Source organism: Cupressus sempervirens, chromosome 9 (assembly GCF_028749045.1).
Source record: "Cupressus sempervirens isolate cs-2001-9-10 chromosome 9, ASM2874904v1, whole genome shotgun sequence".
Classification (NCBI taxonomy): domain Eukaryota; kingdom Viridiplantae; phylum Streptophyta; class Pinopsida; order Cupressales; family Cupressaceae; genus Cupressus; species Cupressus sempervirens.
The window spans coordinates 730,016,555-730,037,346 of NC_143126.1; the positions used below are offsets into that span (position 1 = coordinate 730,016,555).

General features: G+C 36.2%; 1 protein-coding gene across 4 annotated transcripts in view; it reads right to left on the reverse strand.

Annotated features, from left to right (window-relative positions):
- Positions 1 to 20,792, reverse strand: part of LOC149540786 (magnesium transporter, putative (DUF803)) — a 122,037-nt gene that overhangs the window by 89,006 nt on the left and 12,239 nt on the right. For 3 of the 4 annotated variants that reach the window (XM_089801865.1, XM_089801867.1, XM_089801868.1), the window contains one exon: positions 477 to 774. In XM_089801865.1, the coding sequence (XP_089657991.1) occupies positions 477 to 569 (93 nt within the window). In that variant the 5' untranslated portion in view covers positions 570 to 774. The remainder of the gene's footprint in view (positions 1 to 476; positions 775 to 20,792) is intronic. The other variant, XM_089801866.1, reaches the window with a different exon arrangement.

The following is a 20,792-nucleotide window of genomic DNA, read 5'->3' on the forward strand; positions in this document are numbered from 1 at the left end:
TATATCGGATAACCAGTTAAGAAAACAGTGGAATCTAATCAACAAAGGACAATCTCATTAAGGATCTTGTTTATTTGTGAGATGTATCTATAAAAGAGCACACAAAAGGAAACAATTTGGAGACATTAGCAGTGACCGTAGAAGTGAACATGCTCAAACATCTTCCTTAGATCCTCATCAGACACTATAATATTGCATAACTTCTGTCTCAAATGAGATTTAGTTTAGTCTAGACTCAAATGAAAACACTGGTGTCACTAAAATGGTGGCTTCCATCCTCAAAGAACTGAAAACCAGTTCTATCTAATTCTCAATTCAAATTGAAAAAATGGTGTCACTGAAATGTTGATTGCAATTCTGAAGAACTAGAACCTGATTCATTTTATTAAGCCTAGAAGAATGTCCAACCCGCATGGATTCACACCCACAGAAAAAACAAATGGTACCTCATTAGAAATGTTCAGAAGGAAACTTACCTGATTATGACCGTGTTTCAAAAGGTTTGTCCCAAAATTTATACCAATACTTCCAAGCAGATTGATCACTGCTCCTGTGATCCATTCTCCCATTTCAACATACAAGGGAAAATAGGCAGCTCCTACTCAAACTCACCCCACAAAATACCCCATGTTCCTGATATAGTTGGATTATTATGATATTTCACAGTGCAATTGCCTTTAAACGTGTTGTAGAAAGTCCTGATATTCATATTTGAAACGTCATACACAGAATGAATCAACCTTCATATCTAAGATTCTTGAGCTAGCATTAATCCTGCCACCAGATACCAAACACACAGCTTCAACACAGAAATATCCTAGTAGAAATTTCCTAAACTTTTGAGAGCATGATGCTTGCAAAAATACAGTCTACATTAAATAAAACAAGTAAAGCAAGAGTGTAATAGAAAAAGGTATAGATAACAGAGAGCTTTATCAGTACATCTTTAAAAAATACTGTAGTTCATTCATCAATGAAAATATTCCTAATTAAGGCTCAAAAATATAATTGTTGATATGAAAACAAATGGAATATAAGATCAAAGAAAACGAGCATTCCAACAAAGATACTGATAGCATTGTCAATATAGTGACTCAACAAAAAAAAATACTCCAAATACAGCTTCTCGCACTTAGTTTATATGAAGTTGAACCCATTTGACCAAAACAAAATTATTGCACCACAAATCAGATGATAATTACAATCCATTCCTATATTGCATGCTTATTACATATACAAGACAGGTCCATGAAGCAAAACAGCAGTAGCTGGAAGTTAAACAGTAAATATCCATTTATCATGGTTAAATCTCAGAACTTATGAGATCAAGAGTGGAAAAGCCATTTGAGAAGAATCTTAATATCTGTTTCAGATTTTGTATATTCTAAGAAGCCATACTTAGACAACAAGGGAAAACAGTGAGGAGAAATTGATGGCAATAGAGTGATTTAGGAATGCAAGAACAAGAAAATATCAGCGGTATAAAGAGAATACACGAAAGATGCCAGCATATCATTAACACACACTAGTAAGGCAGAAAAGCCTCACTTATTATAGGTACCCATGGCCAGTTTGTGTGCCTTGAGTTTGTAATTGAAATTCTCAAAAAGGGGAGAGGTGAAAAGGTGGGCTGTTAAATATTAAATCAAAATTTTCTATACAAATAGGGAAACAGAGAACCCACCTTGGACGACAAATTAAAAAGGTGGAAAATAGTTGAACCAAGATGGGTTAAGCTACCTTAGAGGGTTCCAAAGCCCAGAAAAGACACAAATAGTATGACAACTCAGTACCTTCCATAAGCCAAGAGTTACAAAGACTCAAAAGGATACTTAAGGTTCAAGAGTCATTAAGTGTTAAGAACTATCAAAAAATTCATGTTCAGCCATGAACAATAAAAAATATGCTGTTGATAGGAGTATCAACGCTACCAAACATCTAGCTCGAGGAGTCTATTGTGACTACGGGAATCGATACTACTGAAACTATACATAAGTTAGATGACTGTTAGAAAAAACAATGAGCTAAAACTCAACTGAAAGCTGACCTCCCTGCATTAGGCCACTTCCAACTCATAGAAGAATTTCGTGTACAAGTCCGATGCATGCAAATGGACTCACTTTCTACATCAGCAGTTAGAATTGGATTTTTAATAGTAGTTTTTAAGTACGTTGTATTGTGTTGCCATATATATAACAACATGAAATAACTCACTAAGAAAAGCAGCTAGGCATGGATAGAAAGTCAAAATGTCATATTCAACTCTAAAAAAAAGGATTTGGAACCACTATGAATTAATGTATGTAATTTTTCAAAAATAGGATTTTATAGGTTCCGTTTCTTCTGAAAACTGAAGATCGGATTTTTTTTTGTAATGTAATATGATTTCTGGAAAAGATTGTGTAAGTTTTTTTGCCATCAACGTTTCGGATCATACTACATGATCCATCATCAGGATGCAAGAGAATCAAGGAAAACAAAAATGATTATTTTTGTTTACAATTTCAGGTTATCTCGTCAAAAATCAGATATTCTGAATAATGTAGATACAGATTATTGATATGCATATACCATTGTTTAATATTGTCATATATTTAAAAGTGTGTCTGAGGTTCAATTTTAGATTTGAATGACTCGTACAGATAGTCAGCTACATCTGTGGGGAGCTTAACATAATTAATTGTCCTACTTCAGATTATGGAAAAGATAGAAAAGATATGAACGTCAATTATTAGTATTTAGTACCATGGCAAAGAAATGGAAAAGTAGAAAAAAGGTATTAAACTCTTGAGTCTTTGCAAATCATTTTTAGAAGAGAGGTCCATAGTTGATTAAGTTTTGTTGTGATTTAATTAAAGTTCTGGAGTTTTTATAACACCTGATGGCATGTATTTTCACTAAACTTATAATTTTGATCTCTTGTGAAAATCAAGAAGATGTATGTTTTCATGATTAGGGTTTCATAAGTTGTCGTCAATTTCCAAGATAAAGCCTTAACTTCATTTTACTCAAACCATAGGGTTTTTGTTTGCAAATTTGAAAAAGGACATGCTAAAACTTTGGTTATACATATAAATGTCTTTATTCCTAAGTTGAGCTTTTAAATTCGTGTGCTATAAGGTTGTAGTCCAAAATGTTTAAGTTACGAAAACCTTTTAATCGTTGTCTCTTTGCATTATGTTTTCTAACCGTTTGATGGTAGTGATGTTGCGAAGCAGTCAATCAAGAGGTTCACGCTACATCTCGGATAGTAAGGATAATGGTTAAGTTAAGGCTGCAAAGTGGAGAAAAGCTTTGAATCACATCTCAACTTATAATTTGCAAGGTGATCTTTAAGTTGCGAGACCGTTAAATGTAACCGTAGTGGTCATAAGCTAGTTCATCACTGCATCTCCTGCAGTCAAAGGTGAAGTAAGTTGAGAGTGGAGAAGTAGAGAAAACCAATGGTCGCAACATCACAAGGTTTAGTTGTGAGTTAAGGTAGGTGGATACAAAACAACGAAGGGAATAACGGTTAGCTCGAAAGTAGTGTTTGCTTCATCGCAAGGTTAAGGATGATAGGTTGCCGATTGTTGCGGAGCAACAAAGCGGTTAAGATAAAGGTTTCGCGACATCGCCAGCATGATAGATGTTAGGTTCTAAACCGTGGAGATCCAGAGATGTACATAATAAAGGTTTCTCCACTTCACAAGGTTAAAAGGTAAACAAGAATAACAAGTAGCGATGAAGAGATAAGAGGTCATTGCACCTTCACGAGGTTCAAGTTGTGGTAAAGTTTTAAAGGCAAGATGTGGCAATGAGGGCTAGGTAGCTGGTCACAAATTATAAATCGTTGGGTCGCTGCAGTTAGTGACATTGATAATTGAATGGTTGCAAAGCAACGAAATGGTTATGGGGACCATGTCCGCGACTTCACAGGTTACTTTCAAACAGCATAAATTTAAGTTGCGATGGAGCAATAAGGCATGATTTAACGGTTAACGCCACATCTCCATAGTGCTATATGCTAAAGCTCTCTTAACCAGTGCGATGTCGCATAGAAAGTTATGAAGTGTGTTTTACTGCTTCGCGAGTCTCTATGGTGAACAAAATTGTATGGTGGCAACGTAGAGATAAATGGGTAAAGCAACATCTTGGGGTGAAGTTGGTGGTTTAACAGGTGAGCGGCAAAGCGGCGAGAAGGTTATGGTAACCATATTGGCACTGTCACGGCCAAAATTGATGATTCATAAGATAGGCTCTTTGATACACTACACACAAAATATACATAGTAGCTACATTGCTTTGCAGGGAACTGAATATCAGTGTTTGTAAGCAATATCATTATTATCCCCTTTATTTACAACATGGGGCCCATATACACAGTACCAATGTTGACACAGAAAAAGAAGTTACCTAAGCAAGTAATTATCCCTATTGAAAAATTGATTAATAGAGTTAAGGAACTAAATGGTTTTTTCTTGGGGAAATTATAATTGATCCAAAACAAAATGAAAACAATTGCCACAGGGACTCCTAATTTTGTGTCTAGCATCATTGATAAGAGTGGGAATGTAAAGGAATGGCAGGAATGGTCTTCCTCTTTTGACGACATTTTGAAGCATGTAAGATTTGTTGCATACTGTAATAATGAGACAAATGTCACGGCAGTATATGATATGATTGATCTATTATATAAAATTGAATTAGAAATGGGAAAGGATAGCAGGAGTAAAAGAAATAACAGATGCAAAATGGAACAAGTGCCTTGATGAGCTGAATACAATCAGAGATGCCAACTGGCCAGATATTGATACCGACATTGCCATCTAGGAGGTCATAGTTGGGATTAAAGCCTTACCATCCGGGGATAGTGATTGAGTAGTCAGGGAAGAAGCTAAGGTTATGCTCATGGGAAGCAATTAGAAATAATAGCTAAATGGCAGAGAAGACAAAATAGAGAAAGGGCAATGATTATAACAGGTTATTAAGTTGTACACATACTTATCTTGGAAACACCTGCACAACAAACCCAAACTATACCTGAAGATCAATTGCCACCTATCAGTTTTGGAACTACTTCCCATCTTCCATCCAAGTACAAAGAATGTTTTGCAAAAGAAAATATCCGATGTCTTTGTATTTATTTTAAATCAAAATTTTGACTAGTGTCCTCCCATCTGTAGCTTGTTTGCAATCCTTGTCCTATAAAAGGATTTCCAAGATGTGGAGTGAGGTTCTAAATTCTATTTCATTTTTAGTGATAATGCTATTTTACAATCGGTCCAATTTCTTGTGTTGATTTTATGTTGTTTCAAATTTGTATTACAAGAACATAGTGAATGAATGAATGAAATACTTGTCAAATCTTGAGCTATATTTTGAGTCTTGTTTCAAAAATGTGTATCATTCTCAAGAAGATTAATACAAAAGGAAGTTACTAAATATCTATGTCCTTAATTTCTGTCTCCATTTTCATATATTTGTCGTTCTGAGATTAAATGAACAAAGTTCATTTCATTTAATGCAGCTTGGATAAGTTGTGTATTAGTTCATTGTTGCTTTTAATTCAAGCAATTAAGTAAATGCTTTTGTGAGTTGATCGGGTTTCTAAGTATATGGAAGGGATATCATAAGAATGGGATTTAGGGTTAATGGCTGATATATTTAGTTGCAAGTCAATTAAATACATCAAAATTTATTGATATGACTCTGTGTAACAATGGATAAGGCATTGGTCATCTAGTTAAGGTACAAATTGAAGCAGCCATTTAGTAACACAAATCACATTTTAAATCAAATTAATATCTAAATTTTGTGACAATGAATTATATGTTGGTCATTCACTTATTGTAATAGATTTTGAGTTTATAGTTAGCTGCTATAGGTCAATAGCTGATTTCAATTCCAAGTAGATTAAGAGAACAAATCTGCTTTAAGGGATGTGTAGTGTGAAAATATGCAGAGACATTGAAATCCTTAGGTAAACCCGTCTAGGTTAGTAGAACCAAAAATGTAGGAAGCACTATTGCTTCATTAAGTTGGTCTAGATCCAAATAGGTTTCGCTACAAATGGGAAGTAGCTAACCCCTAGGTATCTCTTATTGTTATATCCTGGTATTGTTTGAAATCTGTAGACCAAAACTCCAACAAAACCCATGTCTATTAGTAATAGAGAACTTTGGCAACAATTCTTATGTTTAAGTGCCTACAAGATGTTCCTTAAGTCTAGCTTGGATGGCCAGTCTTTCCTATGCGTGGAATGCTAGAAGAACAAAGAATTTAATAAACAATGTCATCTCATGGAGTTAGCCTACATAGTAGTAATATTTGATTGAAAATATATGTTAGCTAAGGCATTGGCCTATGGCAGCAACTCATTTTTTGTATTTATGTGAAAATGTCAGATGGGAAGGAAGGTATCATTGAAGCATTTATTTAAGATCCTGATTCAGAATATTGTATTGGACATTGGATAATCTATGTCTCACAGTGGTCAACCATTATTTGTGGACATGAAGCTCCCATCCATTATTATTGGAAACTGCCCCTCATTGGCGTAGTGTTATACTTGCATCATTGTGTTGCAAGATACAATTTTCAAAATATATTGGGCTACTGATCAGACTACCTTTCTACATGACATTCCAATAAGAGGTAAACATCCTTGAACCAAGATACTGGGCTAAGTCATATGAAGTCACTATTAATTAGAGGGCATTAACTATATGAGAGTGTTCAAGATTTTCATTACAATAATGACTGCAACATGTGTGAAATAAAGGCCTAAATGCAAGAACCTGAGAAGAACGAGAATGTGAAAATAAATCTCTAAAGAAAATGAAACTTTCTTGTAAATCCACAAGGTCCCAATTGAAGAACTATGGGGATAGTTAAGAAGTTCCCTGTTCTCGAGAAGTCCTAGTACTTCACCTCTGTGAGCATCACCTAGATCCAATGAGTGCTAAGTGTTCCATTTATTGTCATGAGAGATGGATTCATGTGAATCACTACTCATGAAGCATGAGTCAATGAGTTCAACTCAAAAACTACACGATTAAATCTGGATAGCAATATCACAATTTGACTTGTGGAAAAATATCTCCTAATTATCAATTGATGAGCTTAAGAGGCTTTCTTATGAATGGTTCACAAGACACAACACTTGGTGAAGGTTTTGCAAATGTGGTTGCAAGCATAGTAGGTTTAACCATGTAGAAACTCTGTAGTTAAGAGCGCTCAAGCTGGAGGAAGACTAAGATGGGTGACCTCCCGGCAAGTCCCAATGCTTCACCTCTATGAGCATCACCTAGATCCAATGAGTGTTAAGTGTTTTGCTTATTGTCATGCGAGATGGAATCGTGTGAATCACTACTCGTGAAACATTAGTCAATGAGTTTGACTAAAAAAACTACACAGTTAAATCCTGATAGCAATATCATAGCTTAAAATTTGTCCTTTACCAATAAAAAAATTATAAGTTGATTAATTAAAAATATACACATAAAATTAAATCATTATTGAATTCCTATTAAATTAAAATATTTCTTAAGTAAAACATATATAAATATTGTCAATTATAAACTATTAAGTACTATGTGAAATTTGAAATTAGATAAACTTTTAAAATTACCCTCAACTACACATGTATGCAACTGAATCATTTCTACAATTTTAGCTTCTTTGTTCAAAAATCCAGGATCCTCTTCAATTAGTTGTGATCAAGAAATTTTCTCCAACATTTTGGAGCAAAAATCATGTTTAAAACATTCTTGGAAAGGGAAATTTAGAAAAGCATGTGATTCTCTCCAGTTGAGACATAAGTCATGATACAATTTGTTCATTCTAACAAAGATATGATAAACATTTACATGAAATAACCAAACCTGAACAAGCTCAAAAATCTTTTTTTTCGGCCTTTTTGTAGGGTTTATTTGGCAAAGTAGTGTTCTAGTTGAACCCTAGGCAAACCCAAGGCCATTCTAACCCAAATTGAACCTAACCAATATAGTCGCATAAAATGCTGATACACTCTTAAAAGTAATTGATGTCATGCATTTTAATGATATGAAATGTATTTTAAAAGTAATTGATATGACATGTATTATTCTCTAAATTTCTCTCCCTTGTGCCTCAAATCAAACATCCTCGCTTTATTATATCTTCCAATGTGGAGAAGAGTTACACCTCTTCATCATGTTTTTCCTTTTGTGACTATCACAACCTTTTTACAATTACTACTCTTTTGAGGGTTGCACAACTTCATCATTGTTGCCCTTTGAAAGAGTCACACTTTTCACCACCCTTTAAAAGAATCACAATCCTTCATCATTGTTGCCCTTCAAAAGAGCCACAACGTTTTATCATTGGTGCCCCTTTGGAAGAGTGACAAACTTTCAGATTTAGAATCCTTTAGAGGAGTCACAACCATTTAAAATTACCACCTATCAAAAGAGAACTATCTATCACAGTTGCCCTTCGAAAGAGTCACAACTTTTCATTATTGTTGCCCCTTTCGGAAGAGCCACACCCTTTCAAACTTACTACCCTTCAGAAGAGCCACAACCTTTCAAACTTACTACCCTTTGGAAGAGTCACAAAATCTCATCATCGTTACCCCTTTGGAAGAGTAACGACCTTTCAGGTTTACTACCTTTTGTTAATTCCTATGCTATTCTCTTCCTTTCCTCCCTCTTCCAAATAAATTTGCTTATCCCTTTGTATATCTCACATTTAAGGGAGTCATAAATTTTCTTCTTATGACTTTTGACCCTTCATTAACTTAACTAAGTTTAATTATGTTATATTCTAATGTTATTATTTTATATTTATTTTATTTTATTTTATTCTTTTACCTTTTTATTTTTATTATTATTATATGAATTATATAGTATATTAGGCAAGAACTTACAACACAATGATAAATTCTAAACCTCTCATCTGGGAGGTCTTGGGTTCAAATCTACTCAAGCTTAACACATTATAATAATTAATCCCAACAAATAATAAATAATCTAGGCTTCAACCAATTACCTATCAAAAAAAATTATATATTATATTATTCTTTCCTGGTTTTTACCCCCAATGCCTGCACTTAAACAGCGTGTAAAACATTTAATGTATTATTAATAAAATAATCCAAGCTAAGGCCTATAACTGGGCAAAGAAAAAAAAACTATATATTATATTATTAGATTAATGATATATTATTATATTAATAATATATCATATTATTTAATAATAGATTATATTATATCATTTTTATTTTTATTTATTTTTTTATTATGATTTATGATTATTTTAATATTATTTATTTATAATGTAATTATATTACAATTCTATTATATTACTATTTATCTATTCACTAATTTATATTTATATTATCATTTATTTATTAAAACTTTTTTCAGGTTGGCTACATCACACTTTGCCCTTCCCCAAATTGCTTGCCCTCAAGCAAATTATACATTTTCAACATTGACCAACAATTTCCTCTTTCAAAGATATGTAATCTCTACCTCGTAGTAGGGGCCCAACGGTTCTCCCTTTATCATAGGACAATAGGGTGCTTTAATAGCGAATCTCCATAAATTATTTTTGCAGTTGGGTTGCCCTAATAGTGAATCTCCCTCAATTAATTTTGCAATAGGGTGCCCTTAGTAATTCTCCCTTAGCTACCTACAATAGGGTGACCTTAGCGGTTCTCCCTTGATAACAATGCAATAGGGTGTCATTATAGCAGTTCTTCCTTAATTGTTACTGCAGTAGGATGCGTTTAGGCGGTTCTCCCTTGTCTACTTTGCACTAGGGTGCCCTTAGTGGTTCTCCCTTAATCGCGGTATAGTAGGGTGCCCTTATATCAATTCTCCCTAAAATGTTATTGCAAAAGGGTTCCCTTAGTGGTTCTCCCTTATCTATTTCTGCAATACAGGGCCCTTAGTGATTCTCCCTTAATCAAAGTGCAACATGGTGCCCTTGTAGTGGTTCTCCTTTAAGTGTCATTGCAATAGGGTTCCCTTTACGATTCTCCCTTAATTACAACCTTGGAAGAGTGCCAATAGTAGAGTACCCTAGCAATTCTCCCTTGATCGCAAAGCAATAGGTACCCTTATAGTCATTCTCCCTTAACTACTATTGCAAAATAGTGCCCTAGCGATTCTCCCTTAATAGCAACCTTTTCCCCATTGCTAGCTCCAATGTAGGGTTGTGTAATTCTTATGCTAAGGGCACATGAACAATCTACAAGTAGGCTTTCTCAAGGTTCTTATCTATCTTGAGACTTCATGTCATTTGACCGAATTACTCTGCCTTTCTCTCCACAAACCCCCTATCTTACGTTCTTATGACAAGCTACTTGTAAGGTTAAATTCCGCTAGAGTAATACTTGCATTAAAATAATGAAATTTATTTCATATTCAACTTAATAATCCTATGCATAATTCTAAAAAGAGAACTTATCTTTTTTTACTGCTATGATATTGTTATGACATAATAGATCACAAGTCTCTTAATCAATACATTAGTGGCTTGTCTTTGTTTTTGGCCCTTCATAATTAGGTTTTTCTCTTCAATGGTAGGTTTGCATTCACTATTATTGTCACGACCCACGTGCGCCCTCCTCCTTTTTGGAAAGTGGGACTTTTTTTTATTCCCTTCCTTGTCGTATGTAATAAAGGTTTTCTTTGGTTGAACGCATGCCTTTGACTAGGGAATGGAACTTTATTTTTAGTCATTTAATATTGCCAAGACCAAAGCAAAGTTCATAAATATGCATTGAGCGTCCATTAAAAGAGAGAATGCTTTTAGACAGTCTATAGAAAATACAGAGAGAAGAAATTGGAAACAAAAAGATAACAAAGGGAAAAGTAGAAGGAAGAAAAAATTTGACATGGAGCTACAAATTTAGCGTCAGCACAAGTTTTTGTTTATTTATTTTATTTCATACTATGCTTATTCTATGCTCTTTAATTCCTGTGGAAAGATTATGGGAAATATAAAATGGCCTATTGATTGATAGATTTGAAAAACTTCTTGGATCTTGGGAGAAAATAAACAAAGAACTAAGAAGCTTAGAAAATAAACAAAAATTTGAATTATGTTCAATTTATTTTATTGATTAAATCTATATGGGAACTTATTTTACCTTCCATGGATAGGAAATATTTATGTAATGAATAGAAAAGCAGTATTCAGCTATTAAAAACCAATTTGAATAAATACATAGATTTGGAAATATTGAACCACATGATGTTCTTTTCTTTTAACATATTTTTATATTCTGTTTAAACACTCCTTGTAGCAGTGTGATCATACTTCACAGATTAAATAAAACTGATTTATAGCAAATTAAAAGGAATATTAGAGGACTAAAACTTGTTATTTTTAATACCTATTATTTAGAAAAAAAAGAGTAATATCAATGCCTTACAAATGATCTATTAAAGAGATAAAAATTTGATGCAGGAATTCTATTTTACTTTGGAAATAAACAGTGGTTTCTATTATTGGTTGGAAAACGTAGATGAAATGGATCAGATTGGATTAAGAAGAAAAGTTACATGAAAACCATATACCTTCATATATTGAGTTACCAACAAAAATGACTACCCCTTTGAACATAAACTTTTAGATTTATGTCATCATGAAACACACCTCAAGATAAGTCTATGGAGATTTAATTTAGTATATTCACTTGGACTGAAAATTTGAAGGTCCATATAAACGATTATTTTATCAAAGATCATAAATTCCAGTGTAACCCGAGTGCAAAACCCCGGCACACCCGGTGTGCGTAAGCACCTCGTGCGGGTGCATCACGCACCCAAGTACCCCCACCAGGAGTTTTTCCACCACCGTACCAATTGAACACCTGAGTGGGACGTGGTGCTCGGGTGCACAGGTGCTTCCTGGGTGCTTGCAGGGTGCTTCCTGGGTGCTCCGAGAAGAGGCCAAAAAAAGTCAAAAAAAAGGTGTTTTTGCATGTATTTTTGTTTTTGTTTATTAGGCATGCTAACCCTAATTGGGTGTGGGTCTCATGTGGTCTATTTGAAGGTTTAATAAGACCAATTGACCTCATTTTCATTTCACCATTTCATTTCATTGTTTTGAAGCAGCAAGGAGCTAAGTGAGAAAGAGAGTTTGGAGGAGCTTGTGAGAGATTAGTGGGTGGTTTTGCAAGGGATTGCAAGATCAAGAGGAGCAAGAGGAGCAAGAAGGTTTGATTTGGCAAGTGTCTCCTCAAGTTCAAGGTAGGATTTTTTATTTTACTTTTTTTTGTTTTAAAAATCAATTTATAATTTTTAAATTTAGTATTTAGTTTTACTTTGAAGTTTCAACTTAAATTTTTGAATGTTTCATTCTTGAATCTTGTTGATAGTTGATAGTTCTTAGTTCTATGATTTTTATTATCTACATTAATTTTTAATTTTTTTCATCGTTCTTAAAATAAAAATATGGCAATATGGCATATGCTGAAACGTATTTAGTATTTACTTTTAGTATTTACTATTTAGCTTCCTTTTTTAATATTTTAAATTTTTAAATAGTAAATGTTAAAATTAAATAGTAAAGTTTTAAGTTTTAACTTATTTTTACTTGGGCTGAAATGTATCATGATCATTTTTATAATTTTATTTTCATTTTGTGAAATGCAGTTTTATAAATGGCATCTAGATCCGGCCAAAGTGCAAAAGACATGGAAATTAATGAGGCAAGTGCATCTGATTATGAGCCTGAACCTGAGCCTGAAGGAAGTGATCATGGGGCTGATGTAGGTGGTCAATCTAAGCCTAAGGAAGAGCCTCCTTATGTTGCACCAGGGGTGCCTTCTATTGATTGCCCTTCAGAGATTTTGACAAAGTATGCTAGGGGTCCTTATGATCCAAAGTCCCCTCTAAAACAGTTTGCTACGAAAATTACACGCTCTACACCTTCAAGTGGTGGCACACGTAAATGGAAGTGCAATATATGTAGCGCAAAATGGTTTGGCAGCATTACAAGAGTTAATTCACACCTTCTTTTTTGTAGTGGCTATAGTGTGAACCCATGCATATTCTTGTCAAATCCTGAGAATGTCAAATACAGAATTGAAGTGAACAAACTATGGAGCATTCCTGATGATAGTGATGTTCCAATGCCTAGATCTTTGTCTGCTGGGCAACAGGTACAAAATATACAGCAGTTACAAGGACAGCGAGATAAATCTACTTGTATCTTGCATCAGAGAGCAGGGACTATGTCACCTACACCATCATTTTCCTCACCTACACACAGTTCAGCAGGGGACAGCGGTAGGGGGAAACGGAAAGCAACTAAAAGTCATAGTGGTAGTAACCCCATTGCTCATTTATTTAACATGCATACAAGGGACCAGTTAGATGATGTTGTTGGTGATTTCTTCTTTGCCAATGACATCTCTACACATGTGGTTCGATCTCCCTATTTTGTGAGGATGATGTCCATAGTAGTGAACGAGGGAGAGCCATCATATGTGCCACCAGCTGACCACAAGCTGAGGATCACAGTGTTGGATAGAGCACATGGCAAGGTTGGGATCTTGATGGAGCAAATGAAAGCATGTTGGATGGAGTCAAGCTGCAGCATTATCATGGATGGGTGGATGGACATTAGTCATCATCCACTCATCAACATTATGGTTACATGCACCGAGGGCCCATACTTTTTGAAGGCAATTGATTGTTCAGGGCATCGTAAAGATGTTGATTTTCAGTTTCATGTGCTTAGGGAAGCTATTTAGGAGGTTGGGCCACAAAATGTGGTCCAAGTTGTGATAAATGCAGCACGTGTGTGCAAAGCTGCAAGGAGGCTTGTTGAGGCAGCCTATAGGCATATTTGGTGAACTCCATGTTGTGTGCATGCCATGAACAATGCACTCAAAGACATCGGAAAAATAGAGTGGATTAGAAAGGTGGTTAATGATGGGAGAGAGGTGCAGATGTTTATCTGCAATCACCATACATCACATGCACTTTTCAGGAGCTTCACAAAGAAGCAATTCCTGAAACCAGTTGAGACCAGGTACGCCTCATATTATATTCTCTTGGAGAGAATGATTGAGTTGCAAGAGCCATTGCAACTCATGGTTATGACACAAGAATGGAATCGATGGCCTGAGTCCAGAACAAAGCAGGGGAAGAGGGTAAAGGAGACAGTGAAGAGTGATCAGTTTTGGAGTGACGCAAAATACGCAGTCTCCATCATTACTCCAGTGTTTCAGGTGATCAAATATGGAGATGCAGATTCACCTAGCCTTGAAGAGGTTTATGAGTGCATTGATTCCGTGCTTGGGCAGATGAGGGCTGTTGTGCGTGAGAGAGACCCCACTCTAGCATTTTATATGGAGCACATTGAGCCTATCATTCACCACAAGTGGGAGAAGTTGAACACTCCTTTGCACATGGCTTCCTATGCATCGAACCCAAAGTGGTACATACCTAGGCCTAGTAGAGTCACACCACTTCAAGATGATGAGTTGAAGAATGGGTTCTTTCGATGCATTGCCAAAATGTATGATATTGAGACTACTAGTGAGATTCGCACCGAGTGGTTCAAATTTGCTTGTCTTTCAGGTAATCCTTAAATCTTGATTCAGTGCTCTAAACTCTTTATAATTATAAGTTCTTTTAATAATTAATTGCTACTTTACTTATAAGTTATAACTTTATTTAAGTTATTTATAATTTTAATATTATGTTGTAAACTTTAAAACTTGTAACTTGTAGGATACTCGGATATTGCAAAGGTGGTGTTTACCGTACAGGTAAAGAAATCAACGCATACAGACAATAGAATATGAACATCAGAACTTATATTATTATTCGCAATAGTAGATGAATGATGATTTACAAAGATCCCAGACGGGCTATAAATACTACCGCCGAACCTTCCCGAAGGAGTCCGTCGGCCACAAATATTCTATCCGCTACAAACTATCTACTGACGATGTTGGCTACAGAATACAGAAACACCGCCGGACCGTCGGCTATAGAATACAGAAACACCGCCGGACCGTTGGCTACAGAATACAGAAACACCGCCGGTCCGTCGACTACAGAATACAAAATACTGCCGGAACCATCCAGTCAGCTAACACCATCCCCCCCAAAAAGAAAAGTCGTTTCCTGACGACTGACAAAATATTTGAGACAAATTAACAAAAAATACATTAACAGAGTGACTACAACAAGAGAAATTTGCTTCCGACACATCACTGTCACCTTCGTCCCGTGCCTATAGCCTCTGCTAACACAACACTGCCTCCTTGATGAAGCTGACCTTGATAGCCACCTGTGCTGCTTTCTCTGTTTTCAATTCCATAGTACCCTGAGCCAAGTGTCGCTGCACTGCCTCCAACTGGATGATTAGCTCCTCCCGAGCTCTCTACGCATCCACCAAGACAGCCTCCCAACCAACACCTACTCCCAGTGCCTCGGTACACAAACAGTCCATGCCTACAGCAACTTCAACTCTTTTGAACTAGTCAGACTCCCACGACTGATATCCGCAACAACTAGGGGTCCTGGGTGTACAAGGCGGGGTCGAGGGGCAGCGCCTCTCGCCGCCAAGACCAAATTAACACTTCGCAACCCATACAGAAATGCACAGAACACACCATTTCTGTCATTATCTGCCGATTCTGCACTCTTTCTGGCAACCACGGATGCGTCCCCTTCCCTTTGGCATCATCTGACACTCATTCTGAACAACTTGATTCTGTCGTCGTTTTTTTTTTCTTTTTTTTTTTTTGTTGTTGTTTTACTGCTTCCTCTACAATCCACCACAAATCCCTCTGCACACAGAAATTCTTCTCCTTCTGGCAAAACAAGCACTCTTCTTTATGTCTCTGTTTCCCCGCAGAAGTCTGGCTGGAGGAGGGAATGGAGTCTGAGGCTTGCGTTCCGATGCCTCTGATGCTTTGTTCAGATGTTTTCAGTGCCTCCTCATCCCAACCGATCCGTCTCAAAATCCTGTGCAATCCTTTTGTGCGGAGGAGTTTTTTTAAACCCGCGGCCTTCCTTTTTACCGGCGAAGACTGCCCGCGGACCTTCCCTTGTTACCGGCGGAGAAAGACAAGTTTTGTTAAAAAAAAAAAACGACGACAAAATCAAAATGTTCAGAATGAATGACAGATGATGCCAAAGGAAAGGGGATGCATCCATGGTTGCCAGAAAGAGTGTAGAATCGGCAGATAATAACAGAAATGGTGTGTTCCGTGCATTTTTGTGTGGGTTTCGAAGTGCTAATTTGGACTTGGCGGCAAGGGGCGTTGCCCCCTGGACCCCCAGTCGTTGTGGATATCAGTCGTGGGAGTCTGACTACTTCAAAAGAGTTGAAGTTGCTGCAGGCATGGATTGTTTGTGTACCAAAGGCAGTGGGAGCAGGTGTTGGCTATGAGACTGTCTTGGTGGATGCGTAGAGAGCTCGGGAGGAGCTGATCATCCAATTGGAGGTAGTGCAGCGACACTTGGCTCAGGGTACCAAGGAATTGACAACAGAGAGAGCAGCACAGGTGGCTATCAAGGTCAGAGTATTGTGTTAGCAGAGGCTACAGATGTAATGGGATGAATGTGGAAGTGATGTGACAGAAGCAAATTTCTCTTGTTGTAGTCACTCTGTTAATGTATTTTGTTTGTTAATTTGTCTCAGATATTTTGTCAGTCGTCAGGAGACAACTTTTCTTTTTGGGGGGGATGGTGTTAGTCGACTGGACGGTCCGGCGGTGTTTCTGTATTCTGTAGCCGACGGTCCGGCGGTGTTTCTATATCCTGTAGCCGACGGTCCAGCGGTGTTTCTGTATTCTGTCGCCGACGGTCCGGCGGTATTTTGTATTCTGTAGCCGACGTCGTCGGTAAATAGTTTGTAGCGGATAGGATATTTGTGGCCGACGGACTCCTTCGGGAAGGTTCGGCGGTAGTATTTATATCCCCTCTGGGATCATTGTAAATCATCATTCATCTACTATTGCGAATATAATTCTGTTGTTCATGTTCATTGTCTATATGCGTTCATTTCCTTTACCTGTACGGTAAACAGGTGGATCTCAAAACCATGGCACAAAAGAATCCCATTTTGTGGTGGAAATATCATGGGTCACAGAAGTTAAAGATCACCTCACTAGCCATCCGACTGCTTTCTCAAGTTTGTAATACTAATAACTAATTTCAGCCCTTTATAATCTTAACTTGAAGAGTTTTACTTTGCTGATTTTAATTTATAATTCATTGATTCAATAATTATTAATCATTGATTTACCATTTATCATTTGTTACAAATTGTATGAACATTTTTTTGTAACTTGTATGTTGTAACTTTCAACTTTGTTATCTCAAGTGTCTAGCTCCTCAGCTGCAAAGAGGAATTTGTCCACCTATAGCTTCATTCACTCTGTTAAGAGGAATAGACTTACCTCTAAGAGAGCGGAGAAGTTGGTTGCTATACATGGTTACTTGCGGCTCAAAGATCGCAAGACACACAAGTACAAGGAGAGCCCTGCAGCACGATGGGATGTGGAGCCAAAGGATCCAACTCAGATTGATGAGGATGCCGATACAGAAGCCAATGTAGGGCTAGTTGGTGTTCCTTTAGAGGATCAGGATCTTACCCACGAGGAGTCTAGTAGTTCCAGTGATGAAGACTTCGGCATAGGGGATGATTAGAGAAAACTTGAGATGATTCCATTCTCATTATTCACATTTTGTCATTTTGTTGATTGTACTCACTTTGATATGGCTATGATACATTATTATTATTTTACTGTTTCATGCTATTCGGCTCATTGTGATCATGAGCATCTTTATGATATATGATATTCATAGAATCATATTTGAACAATGAATTTTGAATCTTGCATCTTGAACTAAGTTAATTTGTTAAATGGTCATTAGTAATGGTTATGAAGTTTCAAGTTTCAAGTTTGAACTTATGATTTGTGAATTGCATTTCAATTTTCTCTATTCATTGTATTCAACTATATTTGGTATGTTAATGTTATATAATATATTGAAGTATCATTTCATAATTAGCATTTTCAGTCATATATATTATATATATACTATGCAACCCCGTCCCCCCACTCCCCCTCCTCCCCCCCCAACCCCCCCTCCACACCCCCGTCGTCCCCAAATTGAGGCTTTTTTTTTCCCACACCTAAAACTCGTCCCGACTTCCCCCCGCACCAGGGTAACACTATAAATTCATTGAAAATAAACAAGAAACACTAAAAAGGTGTTTAGGAAAAGGAATTGGTGTGTAATGTGGAAGATAGAGAAGGGTAATAGATTACCTACTAGTAGTAACTAGTTTGCTTTTGTTTAAGAGCTACCTTGGCCAAAGCTTTGTTTTCACATATATTTCAATAATATGCTTAGTTAGCTATTTTATTTTCTCTCTATCACCCTATATCTTTGATTTCTACTTAAAATAGAATGTTACGTAGTTATATTCGTAGTTGCACCCTTTCCATCTAATCCATCAATGCCAAGTTGCTAGGCTTTTTCGAGCAAGGGACAGTGTGCTTTTTGTTTCATGATAAGCTCCGGGGGAGCTAACTACTTCATGGTTGGGAGGAAAAACCACCTAGGCTACACTCTCATTTTAGGATTTGCTAGTGGACATTAAGTCTGGAGGCTTAGGAAACATGGTTGCAGTTTCAGTGTGGCGGCTTAATGACTAGATTGATGTAGTCTGAATTGAATGGATATTGAACAAACATGTGATATATTGTAGTTTCCATATTATTCACTGATGTATTAATATTAAGACAAACAATCAACATCATTATTAACTTTTTTTTATGTTGATCACTGTATCATGATTGTGTGGGAAATTCCATATTGTAGAATCTTATAAATAAGAAGCGACAAATTAAATTGGAAAATATTTCGATAAATTTGTATACGTGAAAGTTTACTATATGGAAGTTGTACTTTCGACTAGTCGTTGTATGAAGACTATGTCTATGTTTCTTTGACTTGGAATAGTGGTGTTATTTTGATGACATGGCAAGTATTTAGGATTTTAGGACCTTACAATTGTTCGCAAGATGACACAACTATGCTCTAATACCATTGTAATGCCCTATGATATCAATTATATATTATATTATTATATTAATGATATATTGTATTATTATTATTTTGATAGGAAATGGGCTAAAACCTAGATTGGTTATTATTATTTGTTAAAATTAATTATTATTATTGTTATTATTATTATTATGTGTTAAGCTCAAATAGACTCCAACCCAAGACCTTTGAAAGAGGCTCACAAGTTACCATTGTGTTGGAGGCTCTAGCCTATATTATATTATTATTAAATAATATATAATAGAATAGATTATATTTTGTTATGTTATTATTTGTTTATTTATTTTAATTTTTTATTATGATTGATTATTATTTTAATATTGTTTATTTATATTGTCATCAAATATATTATTATTTATCTATTTATTAATTAAAATTTTATATTTAATATTATCATTTATTTATTAAGTCTTCTTTCGAAGTGGGGACATTGCATAGACCTTGGGGGAGAACTTTCCCCTTTAGATTTAATCATTTATAGGCAATTAGAGAAGTGTTAATGGAAATGAAAACCAATTACCTGCAACTACTTTCCAATAAAGATCACCTTTTCATGTTTGGTGAGATCCATTATGATGCACTAGAAGGGGGAAAGGTGGCTTAAGGTCGCCTACGATTATTTAAAGAGCACTCAGATGGCCCTTCAAGAATCAGAAATTTGGATTTACGAGCTTTGGGAAGAATTGAGCTTAGCTCAACCATCGTCATCCACGGCAGAAGCTCAATCTTCTATGGCTGCCACAACACTTGAGGATGAGAGCGGTACTCATATTTTGAGGGGAAAACCCCTTATGAGGGTCAAGCATGAGGAGCTTTCAAATTTGTACAGGCTTGAGGATCAGTATGATTTTGAAATTACTGAGTATACACATAGCCTACATCACAAAGGTCACGAGTCACCTTTGAGGGAGAGCTAATCAAGCACACATCTGGTTTATCTATGTACAAAAGAGATAGTTGAGCCCACACCTAGTGGACCAGCCACTATTTTTATACATACACATGTAAAGGGAGAAATAAGGGATTCAGTTTTCGTTGAGCCATCGCTCATTCATGGAGAGTTTGTGGGTATCTCCTCTAGAGGCTCATGTGGAAAAGCTTACTTTTTTTGGACCAGCTTATGAAAGGGTGTATCTGGGTGGTGGCATTGTTAATTCGAGAGTGTTCGAGCATGTGGACCCTCTTGGAGAGACCATTATACACTATTCCCTCATTATGCATGATCAGAGTATGGAACTGATTTTTTTTCAGAGGATGAAGGATGCATAAAGAGAAGCATTTCAACCCCAATTCACTGGATTGTGGTCTACACATTGGTATTAGATAGCTGTTCTGTTCTGCTGACCACAGAAATTTCAGGTTGTCTTTTCAGGACAACAGCTAACCGGAAAGGATGGAGAGTTTTGAATCAACCTTTCCTCATTGACGGTAGGCATATTAATGAGCTCCCATCATCCTTTGCCCCTGGAGGTACTTGTTGCTTCATTTGGCATCTCAGTTGCGTAGATGTTCTAATATATAACAGTAACATATGGTGGATTGTCTTGACTAGTTACGCACTTAGGATGATCATGTTCTATATCCATGGGAGTTTATTTTGATTTAGATGACATTTGACATTAGCAGCAGTTAGAGATTTTTCTTTTGTGTAAGAGTGTGATGACTTCCCAGGATTTGCATGATAGAGGGAATGCATTCCAGGCTGCAGAT